This window comes from Octopus sinensis, linkage group LG18 (genome assembly GCF_006345805.1).
Source record: "Octopus sinensis linkage group LG18, ASM634580v1, whole genome shotgun sequence".
NCBI lineage: Eukaryota > Metazoa > Mollusca > Cephalopoda > Octopoda > Octopodidae > Octopus > Octopus sinensis.
Window position 1 is genome coordinate 44,846,116 of NC_043014.1, and position 16,780 is coordinate 44,862,895.

Here is a 16,780-nt window from a genome sequence, read left to right on the forward strand (position 1 = left end):
TTAGTCAGACCTGGGTTATAACTGGAGTCACTTACCCAAGGTGCTGAACCATGACACCACATCATCATCGTTTAACGTCCACTTTCCATGCTAGCATGGGTTGGACGTATGACTGAGGGCTGGCAAACCAGATGGCTGCACCAGGCTTCAATCTTGATCTGGCAGAGTTTCTACAGCTGGATGCCCTTCCTAATGCTAACAACTCTGAGAGTGTAAGTGGGTGCTTTTATGTGCCAGTCAGGCAGCACTGGCAACGACCTTGCTCAATCTTTTACACATGCCACCAGCGCGGGTGCCAGTAAGGTGATGCTGGTAACGATCATGCTCGAATGGTGTTTTTTACATGCCACCGGCACAGCGGCCAGATACCCGCTCTGGCAACGATCATGCTCGGATGGTGCTCTTAATACCCTACTAGCACGGGGCTCGACTGCCAGTAGTGCGACGCTGGTAATGAACACGCTCGAATGGTGCCTTTTAAGTGCCACTGGCACGGAAGCCGGTTAGGAAATAAGCTCCATACCTACTGAATCACATAATGCCAAAATTTTATGAAATGAGGTACAGCAGGTCATTAAGATCTTTTTGCGCCCCCCAAAAAGAAGTACTAGAACTTACCTTTACACGGAAATTGTCAGACAGACCCTGTCCTGGGGATTTTGCAAATATCTGAAATAAAGTGAATATCATAGAAGTTCCAAACAGAAAAAAACAAATGGAAAGATTACATTGAGTAAAATGTTTATAAAATGCCTTGCTTTGTCTTAGACGGATTATAGGAACTGACCACAGAATTTAACAGGTATTTGATTTTATTGATCCCAAAAGGACGAAAAGAAAGAAATTGAGCTCAGCAGGATTTGAACTCAGAACGCAAAGGGTTGTGAGCAAATACTACAGACACTTTGTCCGACATGCTAATGATTCTGTCAATTTACTGCTGTGATACAAAGTGTTAAAATCCATGGAGTTGTAGGAGTTGATCTTGAAGACTTAACATTCAGCAAGTGTATCTCTATCTCTATAAATATAAATGGCAAAATGTCTGTGTGTGTGTGTGTGTCCTTTATACAAATCCACAATTTTTCAGTTAGAGGGCTCGCACTTTCTATGGTCATTCAAAACCGTCCAAGGGTGGCCGTGCACATCTTTACATTTCCCCAGTCACCCTGCAAAGCCATTAAAAAAATCAATAGAAGTGATGTTTTTGTGAATTTTCTATCCAAAACCCAATCAAAATGCCCGAAACTTGATACACCAATTGAATGCCAGCTAGCTGTATGTGATTGGTCGGAGATTTGGACAGTACTCGCGTGTATGTGCGCACGCACGCAGCGTTGCCGGGTCATAGTGCTAGTTTAAGATAAATCCCTTTTCATTGTTGTTACCGTTGTTGTAGATTACCTCTGGTGCAACCATGATTGAATAGACCTACAATTGAAGGCATTCCAGCCATGGCCCTTTCTATATTATTTAGCTAAGATTGTGTAATACCTATGCCACTAACACCACAACACAACTGCCACCATCGTACAGTCTCAAAGTTGGGGAATTGCTGCTGCTTCTAACTCAAACACCGAAATAACAAAATCTATGTAAATACACATTTCCTTGATTGCATTCTTCTGAAGATAGGGATTTGCACCCAAAATATAAAGGTTTTTTTTTTAGCTTTATGCAATTTTAGAAGCTTTCCTTATTTCTCTTTTTGGCACGTAAAAAGCATACACTACACTCTCGGAGTGGTTGGCATTAGGAAGGGCATCCAGCTGTAGAAACTCTGCCAGATCAAGATTGGAGCCTGCTGCAGCTATCTGGTTTGCCAGCCCTCAGTCAAAATCGTCCAACCCATGCTAGCATGGAAAGCCTTGTGAGTGGATTTGGTAGACGGAAACTGAAAGAAGCCTGTCATATATATGTATATAAGTATGTGTGTGTTTGTGTGTCTGTTTTTATCCCCCCGACATTGGCTTGACAACCGATGCTGGTGTCTTTATGCCCCTGTAACTTAGCGGTTTGGCAAAGTGACCGACAGAATAAATACTAGGCTTACAAGGAATAAGCCCTGGGGTCAATTTGCTCGACTAAAGGTGGTGCTCCAGCATGGCCACAGTCAAATGACTGAAGCAAGTAAAAGAGTAACAGAGAGATTAAGAGTATTAAGATCTTATCCCTTACCTCTTGCCAGTCATGAGAGCAATCCAACCCATTAGACTCAAATAACTCCCTGAAACAAGAAAACATTTAAAATATGTTAGAAATACAACATTTAAGGGACATTCGGTTAAGGTTATCACAATGCTGGAACTCATGCAAATATGAAGAAAGGGAAGTAAAGTGGTGATGATGAAAATAATAATGACTGACTGGCACTCTGTCCGTCGTTACAACGATGAGGGTTCCAGTTGATTCGATCGTCGGCTGTGGGGGTCACTCCGAAAAGCTCTATCTGCGACGATTTCATCTCAATCGAAGGAGAGGGGCTTTCTCCGTCCGGGTTGAGGATCCGTGGAATAAGCTGCCGGACGAGATAGCGAAGATGCCGACGACCGCTCGGTTCAAAGTCTCTCTTGACCGGAAATGGCCTGAACTCTTTGCATGAACACCACCCTGTACATAACTCCATGTCCCCCTACATGGCCTTGCTTTTTGCTTTTTGAGCCAAAAAATTAACTTAACTTAACGGAACAGCCTGCTCGTAAAATTAACGTGCAAGTGGCTGAGCACTCCACAGACACGTGTACCCTTAACGTAGTTCTCGGGGGAGATTCAGCGCGACACAGTGTGACAAGGCTGGCCCCTTTAAAATATAGGTACAACAGAAACAGGAAGAAAGAATGAGAGATAGTTGTGGTGAAAGAGTACAGCAGGGTTCGCCACCACCTCCTGCCAGAGCCTCGTGGAGCTTTAGGTGTTTTCGCTCAATAAACACTCACAACACCCAGTCTGGGAATTGAAACCGCGATCCTAAGACCGCGAGTCCGCTACCTTAACCACTGGGCCATTGCGCCTCCACTAAATAATAATGGCAGGAACATAATTATCAAGTGTCCTTCTTGTGGCCCTCAAGCATCCTTCCTGTGGCCCTCAAGCATCCTTCTTGTGGCCCTCAAACGTCCTTCCTGTGGCCCTCAAGCATCCTTCCTGTGGCCCTCAAGCATCCTTCTTGTGGCCCTCAAACGTCCTTCCAGTGGCCCTCAAACGTCCTTCCCGTGGCCCTCAAGCATCCTTCAAGTGGCCCTCAAGCATCCCTCAAGCATCCTTCTTGTGGCCCTCAAACGTCCTTCAAGCAGCCCTGAAGCATCCTTCCAGTGGCCCTCAGGAATCCTTCAAGCGGCCCTCAAGCATCCTGCAAGTGGCCCTCAACTGTCTTCTTTCATCATCATCGTTTAACATCTGCTTTCCATGCTATATGGCTTGGACGGTTTGATTGAGGACTGGCGAGCCAGGGGCTGCACCAGGCTCAATCTGATCTAGCAAAGTTTCTACAGCTGGATGCCCTTCCTAACACCATAAATATAATAAATTTTTTCTTTAATTGACTTACGTTCTACTTCTTTTAGTGTGGCCCCCACCCCTAAAAAAAGTCCAGATTTTGGATCTGGTCCCCAGATATTAAAAAGGTCAAGAACCACTGGCCTCAGTGAAGCAGAGAGAAATATATCATAGTTGGGTGATTATGAACAACAAATGAGGGACGAGGTATTCAAAGAGGAAAATAAACAGGCTATACCTGGGATAGAGGGAATAATACATGAAACTAGCATTTTGTGAGGAATATTTCTGAGTAGATTTCAAATAGTCAAAGCCAACGAGTTTCAGCATAGTATTCTAAAATGATAAAAAGAAATGTTAGTACTGTTAACATTGTTAAGTGGCAAATAACAACAAAATTTATTGATAACAGGACTCAATACTAGTGATAGAGTTTTATATATGTATGTGCGTGTGTGTGTAACATCATCATCATCATCATCGTTTAACGTCCGCTTTCCATGCTAGCATGGGTTGGACGATTTTGACTGAGGACTGGCGAACCAGGTGGCTGCACCAGGCTCCAATCTTGATCTGGCAGAGTTTCTACAGCTGGATGCCCTTCCTAACACCAACCACTCCGAGAGTGTAGTGGGTGCTTTTTACGTGCCACCGGCAAGGAGGCCAGTCAGGCAGTACTGGCAATGACCTCGCTCGAATCCTTATGCCACCAGCACAGGTGCCAGTAAGGCGACTTTGGTAACAACCACGCTGCTGCTCTGGCAACGATCACGCTCAGATGGTGCTCTTGGCACCCTACTAGCACGGACATCAAGACAAAATTTTTTGACAGCCAGATGCACTTCCTGTCACCAACCCTCACTAGATTCTGAGCAAGGTAATATTTTTTACTGGTCCAAACATGCTTTCACAGAAGACTGCAAACAAAACAACAGCGATGTTTTGTTTACAATTAGCATGCAACGTCAAGACAAGGAGACAGAACCATACATAGGCCTGGCTGTGTGGTAAGAAGCTTGCTTCCCAACCACATGGTTCTGTGTTCAGTCCCACTGCGTGGCATCTTGGGCAAGTGTCATCTACTTTAGCATCAGGCAACCAAAGCCTTGTGAGTGGATTTGGTAGACAGAAACTGAAAGAAGCCCATCATATATATATATATTTCATTTTTGGATTTGGTTTGCAAGATTCTTTGTGTGAGTTCGTGTGTTGAAGCATATTCTGTTGTGTCTGGGGAGAGTCATTTTCTTTTTGTGCCTTGTGGTTTAACACACTCACCAGTAAAAGAGAATGACTCTCCCCAGACACAACAGTATATGTATGTATATGTTTGTCCCCCACAATTACTTGACAACTGATGTTGGTGTGTTTAAGTGCCTGTAACTTAGTGGTTTGGCAAAAGAGCCTGCTAGAATAAGTACTAGGCTTACAAAGAATAAGTGCTGGGGTCGATTTGTTCGACTAAAGGCGGTGCTCCAGCATGGCTGCAATCAATAAAAGAAAAAGAAACACACACACAGAGTTTCTACCTACCAAATCCACTCACAATACATTGGTTGGCTCAGGGCTATAGTAGAGAGACACTCACCCATGATACTGCACAGTGGGACTGAACCCAAAACCACATGGTTGCAAAGTGAACTTCTTAACTACACAGTCACGTCTACACACAAACCCCAGTCCAGTCTTCTTGACATGTGTAAACAAAACGCTCATTCATACGGTGTTGTTTGTTTCCATTTCACCATATAACCATGTCTAGGCTGTTTGTCGCTCGACTGACTTGGGAGATTATTTATCACCTTGCTTGGAAACAGGTAAGGATTGGTGTCAAGGCGTCTAGTCATAATAAAACTGTTCCAACATATCTTGTCTGACCCATGCAAGTAAGGAAAAAGTAGATGTTAAAACAGTAATGAAGTAATAATGATGTTTTTACAGTGTTGCTGGCAAACCTTTCTGATATTAGACTGTAGTAGGGCTTCATCTCTTGTGAAAGGTAGGAGAGTCCAGTTTGCTGGACATTGCTGTAGAGCTGAAAATGAGGCAATTTCTACTCTTCTCCTCTGGAAGCCATCTACTTGCGATACCAGAGGGCGCACACTCTCCTACCCTGATGTAATCTCCAAAGATACAGGCATCCAGCAACAGGACCTCCGTTATGCTATGATGGACCGTGAAGTCTGGTGTAGCATAGTAAATTCCATTGTCTCGACCATGGTCGAACAATGATGATGATGATGAGTACCTCATGTCTGATGTATAACACTGAGCAACAAAATAAAACTTACTTTTCTTGGTTGGTAATGGTTCCTTTGATAGCCAAGAAGTCCTTTTTCTGTTCACCTGAGCCTGCTAACTGCAGTAAAAATCTCAGACAAGACTCCAATTTATCTAGAAGTTTATGAAAAAGGATGCATGAAAAAAAAAAAACATTATTGATATTACAGTTCTATGAGGAATTATGTACATTATTTACATTTGACGGATATTTGACCTCATCTTTGTTGTTAATGTTTTGGCTGATAAACCCTCCAGCCTTCATCAGGTGTCCTGGCGAAATTTCAAACCTGCATTTTGCCCAGTGTGCTAACGATTCTGCCAGCTTGCTGCCCTTGCAAAAGGACTACTTTACAACAAGATCATTGCATTATCTTTATCTCAATACATTTTTAGTCCATATTCCTTCTCGTCTCTTCGTTAAACAGCCTTGGTTTGAAGCAAAGCACATAGGGAAAAAAATGAAATATTGGGCAATTAACTCTTTTGTTACCATTTCTCTGTTGAACACAGCCTTTGTGGCAATTAATTTTGAAAATAATGAAGAATTAGTAAAATAACTTTGATATTGTTAAGCTGATATTTGAAACATAAATTAACATGAAATTTTGATGGAAGATTTAAATTTAGAACATTTTAACCCTTTCATTACTGTATTTATTTTGAGATGCTCTGTGTTTCTTTCAATTACTTTAAATATAACACAGAATTTAGTAATCATCATCATCGTTTAACATCTGCTTTCCATGCTAGCATGGGTTGGACGATTTTGACTGAGGGCTGGCGAACTAGATGGCTGCACCAGGCTCCAGTCTTGATTTGGCAGAGTTTCTACAGCTGGATGCCCTTCCTAACGCCAACCACTCCGAGAGTGTAGTGGGTGCTTTTTACGTGCCGCCAGCATGGGAGCCTGTCAGGAGTACTGGCAACGACCTTGCTCGAATCCTTTTACACATGCCACCAGCGCAGGTGCCAGTAAGGCGACGTTGGTAACGATCATGCTCGAATGATACCCTTTTACGTGCCACTTGTACGGAAGCCAGTTGGCTGCTCTGGCAACGATCACGCTCGGATGGTGCTCTTGGCACCCTACTAGCATGGACACAAGTGCCAGTAAGGCGACAACTTAGTTATCATTCAGCTAGTATTAGGAACATAAATTGTGACTAAGGTTTGGTGGAAGATTTTAATTCAACACTTATGAAAACAAGACATTTGTACTACAGAGCCAGAGGCGGTTTCAGCCAGGTTGGTAACAAAAGGGTTAAAATATAGAAATTGTGTCGGAGAACTATGGGCAATTTCAAGTGGGTTGGTATCAAAATTGTTAATTATGACTGAATGTAATGATCATTAACTAATTTGTGAAATGTCTTTAATTGTAGAAAATTGTTCTCATCTCACCTGAATCCAACTTGAGTAATTTCTCCACTAGTACCTGTAACTGTTGGCTTTCTTCGTGTTTGTTCTGTTGTAAAAGAACCACCACACAAGACAGTAACTTCACCAATTGCTGGTTGATACCAGATATTGATGTCTTGTTTGAGCCAGTTTTCTGCTGCCTGAAGTAATATAAAAGAGTAGAAATTGCTTAACAACAGAAGCAGCAATCAGTCAGGAAAGCTCATCAGTTAGAATTTATCATCATCATCATTGTTTTGAGTGATGGGTAAATCTAGGTCAGTCTAGGGCTAAAAAACATCATCATCATTTAAAGTCCATTCTCCATGCTGGCATGGGTTGGACGGTTTCACAGGAGCTGGCAAGTCAGGGAGTTTGCTTGTTCCTTCTCGAGCCATGTCTGGCTCATAAGGGCCGGTTTCCTTAGCGTATAGGTTCCCCACCTGGACGGGACGCTGGTCCGTCGCAGGTGAGCTGCACGATGCAGAGTGAGAGAAAGTTGTGGCAAAAGAGTCAGCAGAAGTTTGCCATTACATTCTGCCGGAGCCGTGTGGAGCTTAGGTGTTTCCGCTCATAAACGCACACATCACCCGGTCTGAGATTCGAACCCGCGATCCCTCGACAGCGGGTCCGCTGCTCTAACCACTAGGCCATGTGCCTCCCAAGTCAGGGAGCTGCACCAGTCATCTGTTTAGGCAGAGTTACTGTGGCTAGATGCCCTTCCTAATGCCAACTACTTTACAGAGTGTACTGGGTGCCATTTACAAAGCACCCGCATGGGTGCTTTTCATGTAGCGCCGGCACATAAAAGCATTACATTTCCAGTTCTGAGAATAAAGATTTTGGTGCAGTATTTAGTACCAATTTCTCCCTGAAGTATTTTTAGAGTGAAAATACTCAAGTTATGCTGTATTCCCACTATTTTGGGAATAGGTTAAACATCATCTCTACCAAATTCCTGGTAAAGCAGTAATGACAAACACACATAGGAAAAAAAATTGCAGCTGATTCTGTTCATCAGTTTCCTTCAATCATAACTCTTGAGCTGTATCATCATCATTTAACATCCGTTTTCTATGCTAGCATGGGTTGGACATGGTTCGACCAGGGTCTGGTAAGCCATGGAGGCTGCACCAGGCTCCAGTCTGGTTTGGCAGTGTTTCTACAGCTGGATGCCCTTCCTAATGCCAACGACTCCGTGAGTGTAGTGGGTGTTTTTTACGTGCCACCAGCACAGGGGCCAGGGGAGGCTGGCAAGCGGCCACGATCGGTTGGTGCTTTTACGTGTCACCGACATGGACGCCAGTGAGGCGGCGCTGGTATCTACCACATTCGGACGGTGCTTTTTACGTGTCACCGGGACAGGTGTCTTAACTACAATTTCCATTTGATTTATGCAACTATTTTTTTTTTTTGGCTCAGAAGTTCAGGTGGAGAGTAATGTAGACACAGGGACCCAGGAAGGAAAAAAAAAAACAATCCTATTTACCTTGCCAGTTGCTCAAGGTAACCAAATAATGCATTGTAAGCTTTAATCTGGAACCTCTTCACAAGTTGGTTGTGGTCCCCTTGCAGTCGTACTGGTTGAGAAAAATAATCCAAATCTTTGATCATTTTTTCAACATGATGTTTACACAACTGCCGAACCAAACTGACAAAACTCACCTCCATCGTGGACCTAAAAGAGAAATACAAAATATATAAATGAATGAATGAAACACACACATATGCACACATAGTTTAATATATTTTTACAAGATTTATCTTTCTACTTGTTTTAGTCATTGGACTGTGGCCATGCTGGAGCATCCCCAGAACTTATTTTTGAAGTATGATGATGATCATCATCATCGTTTAACGTCCATTTTCCATGCTAGCATGGGTTGGATGGTTCAACTGGGGTCTGGGAAGCCAGAAGGCTGCACCAGGCCCAGTCTGATCTGGCAGTGATTCTACGGCTGGATGCCCTTCCTAACACCAACCACTCCGCGAGTGTAGTGGGTGCTTTTTACGTGCCACCGGCACGGGGGCCAGACGAGGCTGGCAACGGCCTCAATCGGATGGTGCATTTTACGTGCCACTGGCACGGAGGCCAGTCGGGGCGGTGCTGGCAACGGCCACGTTCAGGTGCTTCTCTTATGTGCCATCAGCACTAGTATCACAGCTACAATTTCCATTGATGTTGATTTTTTTTTTTTGATACTTATTCAATTTTCTTCTGAATGAACTGCTAAGTTATGGGGATGCAAACAAACCAGCACAGTTGTCAAGTGATGGTGGTGGTAGAGAGGACAAACACAGTCACAATGACACATACACACATATATGATGGGCTTCCACACAGTTTCCATCAACTAAATTCACTCACAAGGCAGTGGTCAACCTGGAGCTACAGCAGAAGATACATATCCAAGCTATCACACAGTGGGACTGAACCCAACACCATGTGGTTGCCAAGTAAACTCCTTAACCACATAGCCAATGCCAGCACCTGACCAAAATGCATATAAATTCTGGGATACAGTTTTTCAAGCAGAGAATATGGAATATTTTATCATTTTCTTCTCATAAAGCCAAAGACTTTTTGTAAATGGAAAATATGTTTTACAGATTTTAACAATACGGTAATGCCTTGATATATGAGTTAATTTGCTTCCGGAAACTACTCGTAAAGTGAAAACTTGTAAAGCAGAGCAAAAATTTGCCACAGCAGCAATGCTATAAATTATAATTCATTCTCAGAAAAATATCTTACCTATAAAATTTATAATGCTCATAAATAAATGCCAATAAAACAACAGTAGAATGTAAAGAATAATTTATGTAAGGCGCAGGGGTGACTGTGTGGTAAGTAGCTTGGTTATCAATGACATGGTTCCGGGTTCAGTCCCACTGCATGGCACCTTGGGCAAGTGTCATCTACTATAGCCTCAGGCCGGCCAAAGCCTTGTGAGTGGATTTGGTAGATGGAAACTGAAAGAAGCCCGTCATGTATATGTATATCTCCCCCAACGTCGCTTGACAACCGATGTTGGTGTGTTTATGTCCCCGTAACTTAGCAGTTCGGCAAAAGAGACCGATAGAATAACTACTAGGCTTACAAAGAATAAGTCCCGGGGTCGATTTGCTCGACTAAAGGTGGTGCTCCACCATGGCCACAGTCAAATGACTGAAACAAGTAAAAGAGTAATACTCATAAATAAATGGCAATAAAACAACAGCAGAATGAAAAGAATAATTTATGTAATGTAAAAGGAATGTCAAGATTATTTATAAAAAAAACGTTGTTATAATTGTTTTCTGAATCACTTTCACTTCCACTGGTCTCGCACACACCATCACCTGTAGACGTGATTGCCAATTCACAAACACTTGTAGATTTCTTAGATTTCCTTTTAAAAAACAAGTCTAGAGTTGTTTGCTTAGAAGAAGCCTTTTTTTTCACTCTATAAATTTCTTGGTAACACACAGAAGTATTTGTTATGGTAGTAGAAACTTCTTTTGCACTTAGTTCAAAAATTGTATCTTGTGCTAGAAAAATAAAACTCGTAAACCTGGTCCTCGTAAAATCAGGTATTACTGTTTATACAAGAATCAAGAGTTTCAGGCTTTACTTATTTACTATCACTATTATCATTTCACTGAAGACTCGGTCTTTGGATTGCTCATACCACATTCCTGACAACATCATATATTAATTTCCTCAAGTTCTTGTAAGTTGAAGAGATTTTGTCAGAATATGAAGACAAAATTACATATGCAAGGAGCAGTGTCAAGCATCTAAATTGACCATTTCCTAAGAGTATTAGCAACAGAAATTAAACAACTGCAATTAGAAATCAAAATAACCTCAATCTTGACTTAACAGGAATTTACAGCCTATTACATGACACTCTTAAATTCTATTTTTATTTTCAGAAAATAGAGGAAATATCAGGTCAAGATCTTTTAACACTGCAGTACTCAAAGTAAAGCTTTATATAGATCTGAAGCCACTTAGGAAATATCAAGGTATGGCAGGCATGGCTGTATGGGTAAGATGTTTGATTTCCAACCATGTGGTCTCAGGTTCAGTTGCATTGCATGTAATAGCTTAGGCAAGTGTCTGCTTTAGCCCCAGGTAATGTAAGCCTTGGGTGTGGATTTGATAGACAAAAACTGAAAGAAGCCCATTGAGTGCGTGTATGTGCATGTACCCCTGTTTTGACATCATGTGATGGCTGTAAATGAGCATCACCATCACACAGGCAATGTTATGTTTCCAATTTTCTGTGTCTGGTCATGAGGAAATATTACCTTGCTTAGAAGGTTGACAAGAGGAAGGGACTCAGGCCATAGAAAATCTGCATCAATAAATTCTGTCTAACCCATGCAAGCGTGGACAAATGGACATTAAATGATGATGATGCAGCAGTAATTATTGAGTTGTTTTATAAAAATTTCAGAATAAACCCAAGTTCTTTTTCTGCTTAAAATAATTCTCCATTAGTAATTATCCTTTGCAAGTCAAACATATGTACTGATAAAACCATAACCATAAAAATTATCTCTAACGAAAGGTAGGTTCTTAAAGACCTTTAATTACATGGCTATACACACCTGTAATATAATAGTTATAAAATCAATAAAATAAATGAGAGTCAATACTGGTTTCAAATTTTGGCACAAGGCCAGCAATTTGGGAGAAGGAGATAGTTGATTACATCAACCCCAGTGCTCAACTGGTACTTGTTTTATGGACCCCAGAAAGATGAAAGGTAAAATTGACCTTAGTGGAATTTGAACTCAGAATGTAAAGATGAAATGTCACTAAGCATTTTGTCCAGTGTGTTAACGATTCTGCCAGATTACTGCCTTAATGACAGTGAATATTAACATGAATATTACAACTGCTACATCAGAAAGGTCAATCTGTAATCAAGATAAAGTATTCAGTAAGGTGATTTGTTGTGCTTGAGAACACAGGTCAAGCTAGGTGAAATTGTAGTCGTGGTCAGTGCTAGTGGCATGTACAAGGCACTCATTACTCTTTGGAGTGGTTGTCATTAGGAGGGGCATCCAAGCGTAGAAACCAAGCCGAAACAGACTGCAGTCTGGCACAGCTCTCTGGCTTACCAGCTCCAGTCACATTGTCTTACCCATGCCAACATGGAAAATGGACGCATGATGATGATAACTGGAGTTTATGAGCAAGTTCCAATTCCTAAATGAAGGTACTTCACTTTCTTTGTGTTGATATCAACACTGAGTAGGGCAGGTGTGTGTTTGTGTTGTTTGTAGATTAGTAAAATGATTGCAAAAAGTGTACACTTTTTATATAGGCGTAGGAGTGGCTGTGTGGTAAGTAGCTTACGAACCGCATGGTTCCAGGTTCAGTCCCTCTGTATGGTACCTTGGGCAAGTGTCTTCTACTATAGCCTCAGGCCGACCAAAGCCTTGTGAGTGGATTCGGTAGACGGAAACTGAAAGAAGCCCATCGTATATAAGTATGTGTGTGTATATGTTTGTCCCCCAACAACCGATGCTGGTGTATTTACGTCCCCTTAACTTAGCTGTTCGGCAAAAGAGACCGATAGAATAAGTACTAAGCTTGCAAAGAATAAGTCCTGGGGTCGATTTGTTCGACTAAAGGCGGTGCTCCAGCATGGCCCAGTCAAATGACTGAAACAAGTAAAAGAATAAAAGACTTGTTTCCTTTTAATTTTTCCTTTTCTTTTTCTTTTCAAAGATTTCCCAGTAGAAAACATGGAAATCTTTCAGGTGAAATGAGAGTACACCTATTGCAGTAATTATTTTAGAAAAATATATTAATTACTCTGCTGAACTGCACCGAGCTCTAAACATAGTTCATTGTCTGCTTTATTCTTAATAAGCAATTACTATGATATATACATATAGTGAAAGTTTACGAAAAAAAACAAAAGACGAAGACAGGTGGTGTACAAAACAAACAGATGTATTAGTATAGCACTCAGGAATAGAAAAAGTCTTTTATGTTTCGAGCCTATGCTCTTCTACAGAAAGGTACACAGGAAAAACAAGGAGAGAAAAAAAATGTGTGTAGTGGCTAAAGATCTATCATGGTGTCTGACTCGGACAAAATGATATATATATATGTTTATACCGCGTGTGTACCGTTGGCGATTTTTTTCCTCTGTCTTCCCTTCTCCTATGTTTCCGACGAAGAGCTCCGCTCGAAACACTAAGCCCTCCTTCTTTCCTGAGCATCCAATAATACTATAATTGTTCCATGTCCTCGCGTTGTTGTGTTTTTTTGTGCTTTCTTGTTTGGATTAACTATATATATATATATATACACAAACACATATGTCACTGATCTTTCCAGTAAATTTGCGTCATTACTTGAAAAGTCAAAATATATGAACAAAATTAATGGGATGTGATTGACTCAGAAGGCAAATGGGTAGTAAGAAAAACAAATTGGTTAAGTTTTGACAGAGCCAGACAACACTGCTAATATAAAGATAACAAAATAAAGACAAATAATACAAAGTAATAATTAATTATTGTTAATATACACATCAAGGGCTTTCAGTTAAAGTCAGTACACAATTAATAAAATTCCATTCATGCGTTGTTTTTCCTATCAATTATTGATATCCAGAAAATACATCTTTTCTACTCTCAGCACAAAGCCGGACATTTTGGGGGAGGGGGCCAGTCGATTGGAACGACTCCAGTACGCAACTGGTACTTAATTTGGGGTTTTTATGCCCGGGTCAAGCCCTTTAGTTTAACCCTTAATTTATCGACACCGAAAGGATGAAAGCCAGAAAAATACATCTGAACATTTGACATCATTAAATTTCCCTTTAAAGTATAGTGTAAACAAGGTCTTGCTCGTATCTCCTTGTCTATCCCAAAACTTTCAAATCTTAATAGTTTTCTTTTTAATTCTAATTAAATAAAAGATAATGGTATTATACGTAGTCTTTGAATGACTCATAGTATTTTGGTAGATTCCCTCCAAAAGAAAACAAATTATGCAAGACAGACTGTTAAAACACTAAACGAGTGCAAGTAAATGCCAAAATGAAAAGGCTTTTCTAGTTTCCAAATAAATGGGTACTACTAGCGAACAGTGGTCCCGGTGCGCGCCCTCGCGCACCTGTGCTAACTAGTCGTAAGTAGTCGATCCTACGACTTGTTAACCCTAAACCTAATTTTTTAACCCTAACCCTAACCTTAGTTTGTTTATAAAAATAACTTATTTACTTAGTTTAAAAAATAATTTACTTTGCGTTTTATTTACTTTGTTCGAAAAATATCTAATTTCCTTAAATCCTTAAAAATGTTTTAGCCCGAAGGCCGCGGCCATGCTGGGGCACAACCGCTGTATAAAAAAAATTATATACATTGTTTTAAAAAATATTTTATTTACTTAGTTTAAAAAAATTATTTACTTTGCGTTTTAGGCGATCTTTCGTCTCTAGTAGACCTTTCCGTCGATTTCCGTAAAAGACATTTTTTTTTTTACATATGGGCTTGCGGGAACTTTTGAAGTAATGAGAGCGAAAGAGACTAAGAGAAAGCGATTGTATGACGAGGGAAGTTCTTTTGAAGTTACCCTGCATGGGAAGCATTGATGTACATGTGTGTGTGAACTTCAAAAGTTCCTGCAAGCCCATAAGTAAAAAAAAAAATGTTTTTTACGGAAATCGACGGAAAGGTCTACTAGAGACGAAAGATGGCCGCGTTTTATTTACTTTGTTCGAAAAATATTATTTAATTTTGTTTTACTGCAAATATATAAAATACGTGTACGAATGTATATGGATACAAGTATGAACATGATTTGACAGAAGGGACAACTCTTATTGTCACGTTTTCATATTTCTTCACATTAAATACAAACATTTTTTTTATCCTAGGCAACCTACTTGCAATTAGAAGAACCTGTGGATGGAATTAAGAGATGTTACTGACGGGGACACAGCAAAAACGAATCTAAAGTTTGGGTATTTCGCAAAAGGGACGACCCTAAACTAATAATAACAAACAATTCTTGTGGTTTGAGGAATAAACGTAAACTTACAATGTGTATAATGTTCTTTCAATAAATAAGTTAAACGAGCAATAACATTAGCAAAGCATGGAGTTCATCGTAACATATTCAAAGTACATTTGTCAAGAATTGTTCCTGAAAAAGTTCGATGAGAGAAAAAATAATTTCGTGTCTCCCTCCATTTTAGCTAAAATGGTTAGAGTGACACTCAACTACAGTTTCGTGAATTTGTTAAAGGTCTTCAGCCGAACAATTGATTTTTTATAGTCTGTTCTTAATGCTTTTGTTAGTCTAGATCCATATCTGCCATAGCCAAGCAGATAGACGAACAAAGGCATTCCAAACCAGATCATCCCGGCTTTTTTTTTTTCTTTTTCTCCAGATATAATTCATTTGGAACTACATTATCCAATGCCGCCTTGCTTTTTTTAACACGGTAGGTTGTGACTTGACAGAGATTTGGTTGCTATGTCTATGAAGGGAGATAACTGCTTCTAACTCAAGGGAAGTAACTTCTTTATGGTATTAAAGTACCTTGCGGTATCTGTTCCGTTACTCGTCTTTACATTAGAAGTTCAAATCATACCCGTGTCCACTTGGCTCTTTCATCCTTCTGGAACCAATAAAATAAACATCTGTCGAGTATGATAGTCTATTTAGTCGACTATTCCCTTCCCTAAAAAATATTTGGAGCCTTGTGCTTAAATAAAGAAAAAATATTGTATTTCGTTTTTGGATTTGATTCGCAAGATTCTTTATGCGAGTTCGTGTGTTGAAGCATATTCTGTTGTGTCTGGGGAGAGTCATTTTCTTTTTGTGCCTTATTATGTAACTCACTCACCGGTAAAATTTCCACTTATTTCTTATTTATATTTTCCTAAAATTTTCGTTGCGTCTTGCAACCTTTTCAATAGTCTTGACTCTCCCCAGACACAACAAAAAATATTGTGTTGTATCAGAATTAGATGGCAGTGTCGTAGCATGGAAGGTTAGAAGCTGGATTCGAAACCTTAACGGTGTCACCTTCCTCGTCATTAAAATAAATAATAATAATGTTCTAATAGAAATCAAATGAGTGTTGACACACTGAGTGAGGTATGCAAACAATTCTTACTGTATTGAAGTTCCCCTTTGTTAGAGAAATAAAACCGAAATTAACAGCAGACTCATAAAGAAAAGGGGAAGGTATCCTTAACATAGGTACTGGGTAGAATCAGCATGACAAAAGTCTGTGACTCGGCTATACCATTTTTGAACTCATTTTTGCCAGCTGGGTGGACTAAAGGAAAGGGAAAGGAAAAAATTGAATGAATTCGTTCATCTACATCCCTTCTTCCTTTCAAATCAACAATTAAAAATCACCTTAATTATAGTGTGGCAAATTATATGAAACAGCACATCATACATGTTACCCCCCAGTATTGGAAGAATTTATATTGAAATTAAGACCTCAATCAAGATTTCTTAGTAACAATATGAAATTTTAGTTGCTCAACAGTATAATATATACCAATAGAGTTAGGCATTGAACTATATTCCTTCAAAATCTTGATTATATTAAAAGTTTATATGAATCAG

General features: G+C 40.1%; 1 protein-coding gene across 1 annotated transcript in view; it reads right to left on the bottom strand.

The window, feature by feature from the left end:
* Positions 1-15,584, bottom strand: part of LOC115221347 (gamma-tubulin complex component 6-like) — a 70,506-nt gene extending 54,922 nt beyond the window's left edge. Inside the window, 7 exon segments of the mRNA XM_029791522.2 lie at positions 619-669; positions 2,179-2,227; positions 3,734-3,831; positions 5,787-5,889; positions 7,180-7,337; positions 8,666-8,854; positions 15,233-15,584. Of these exon segments, the coding sequence (XP_029647382.1) occupies positions 619-669; positions 2,179-2,227; positions 3,734-3,825 (192 nt within the window). The 5' untranslated portion in view covers positions 3,826-3,831; positions 5,787-5,889; positions 7,180-7,337; positions 8,666-8,854; positions 15,233-15,584.
* Between the last annotated feature and the right edge of the window lie 1,196 nt (positions 15,585-16,780).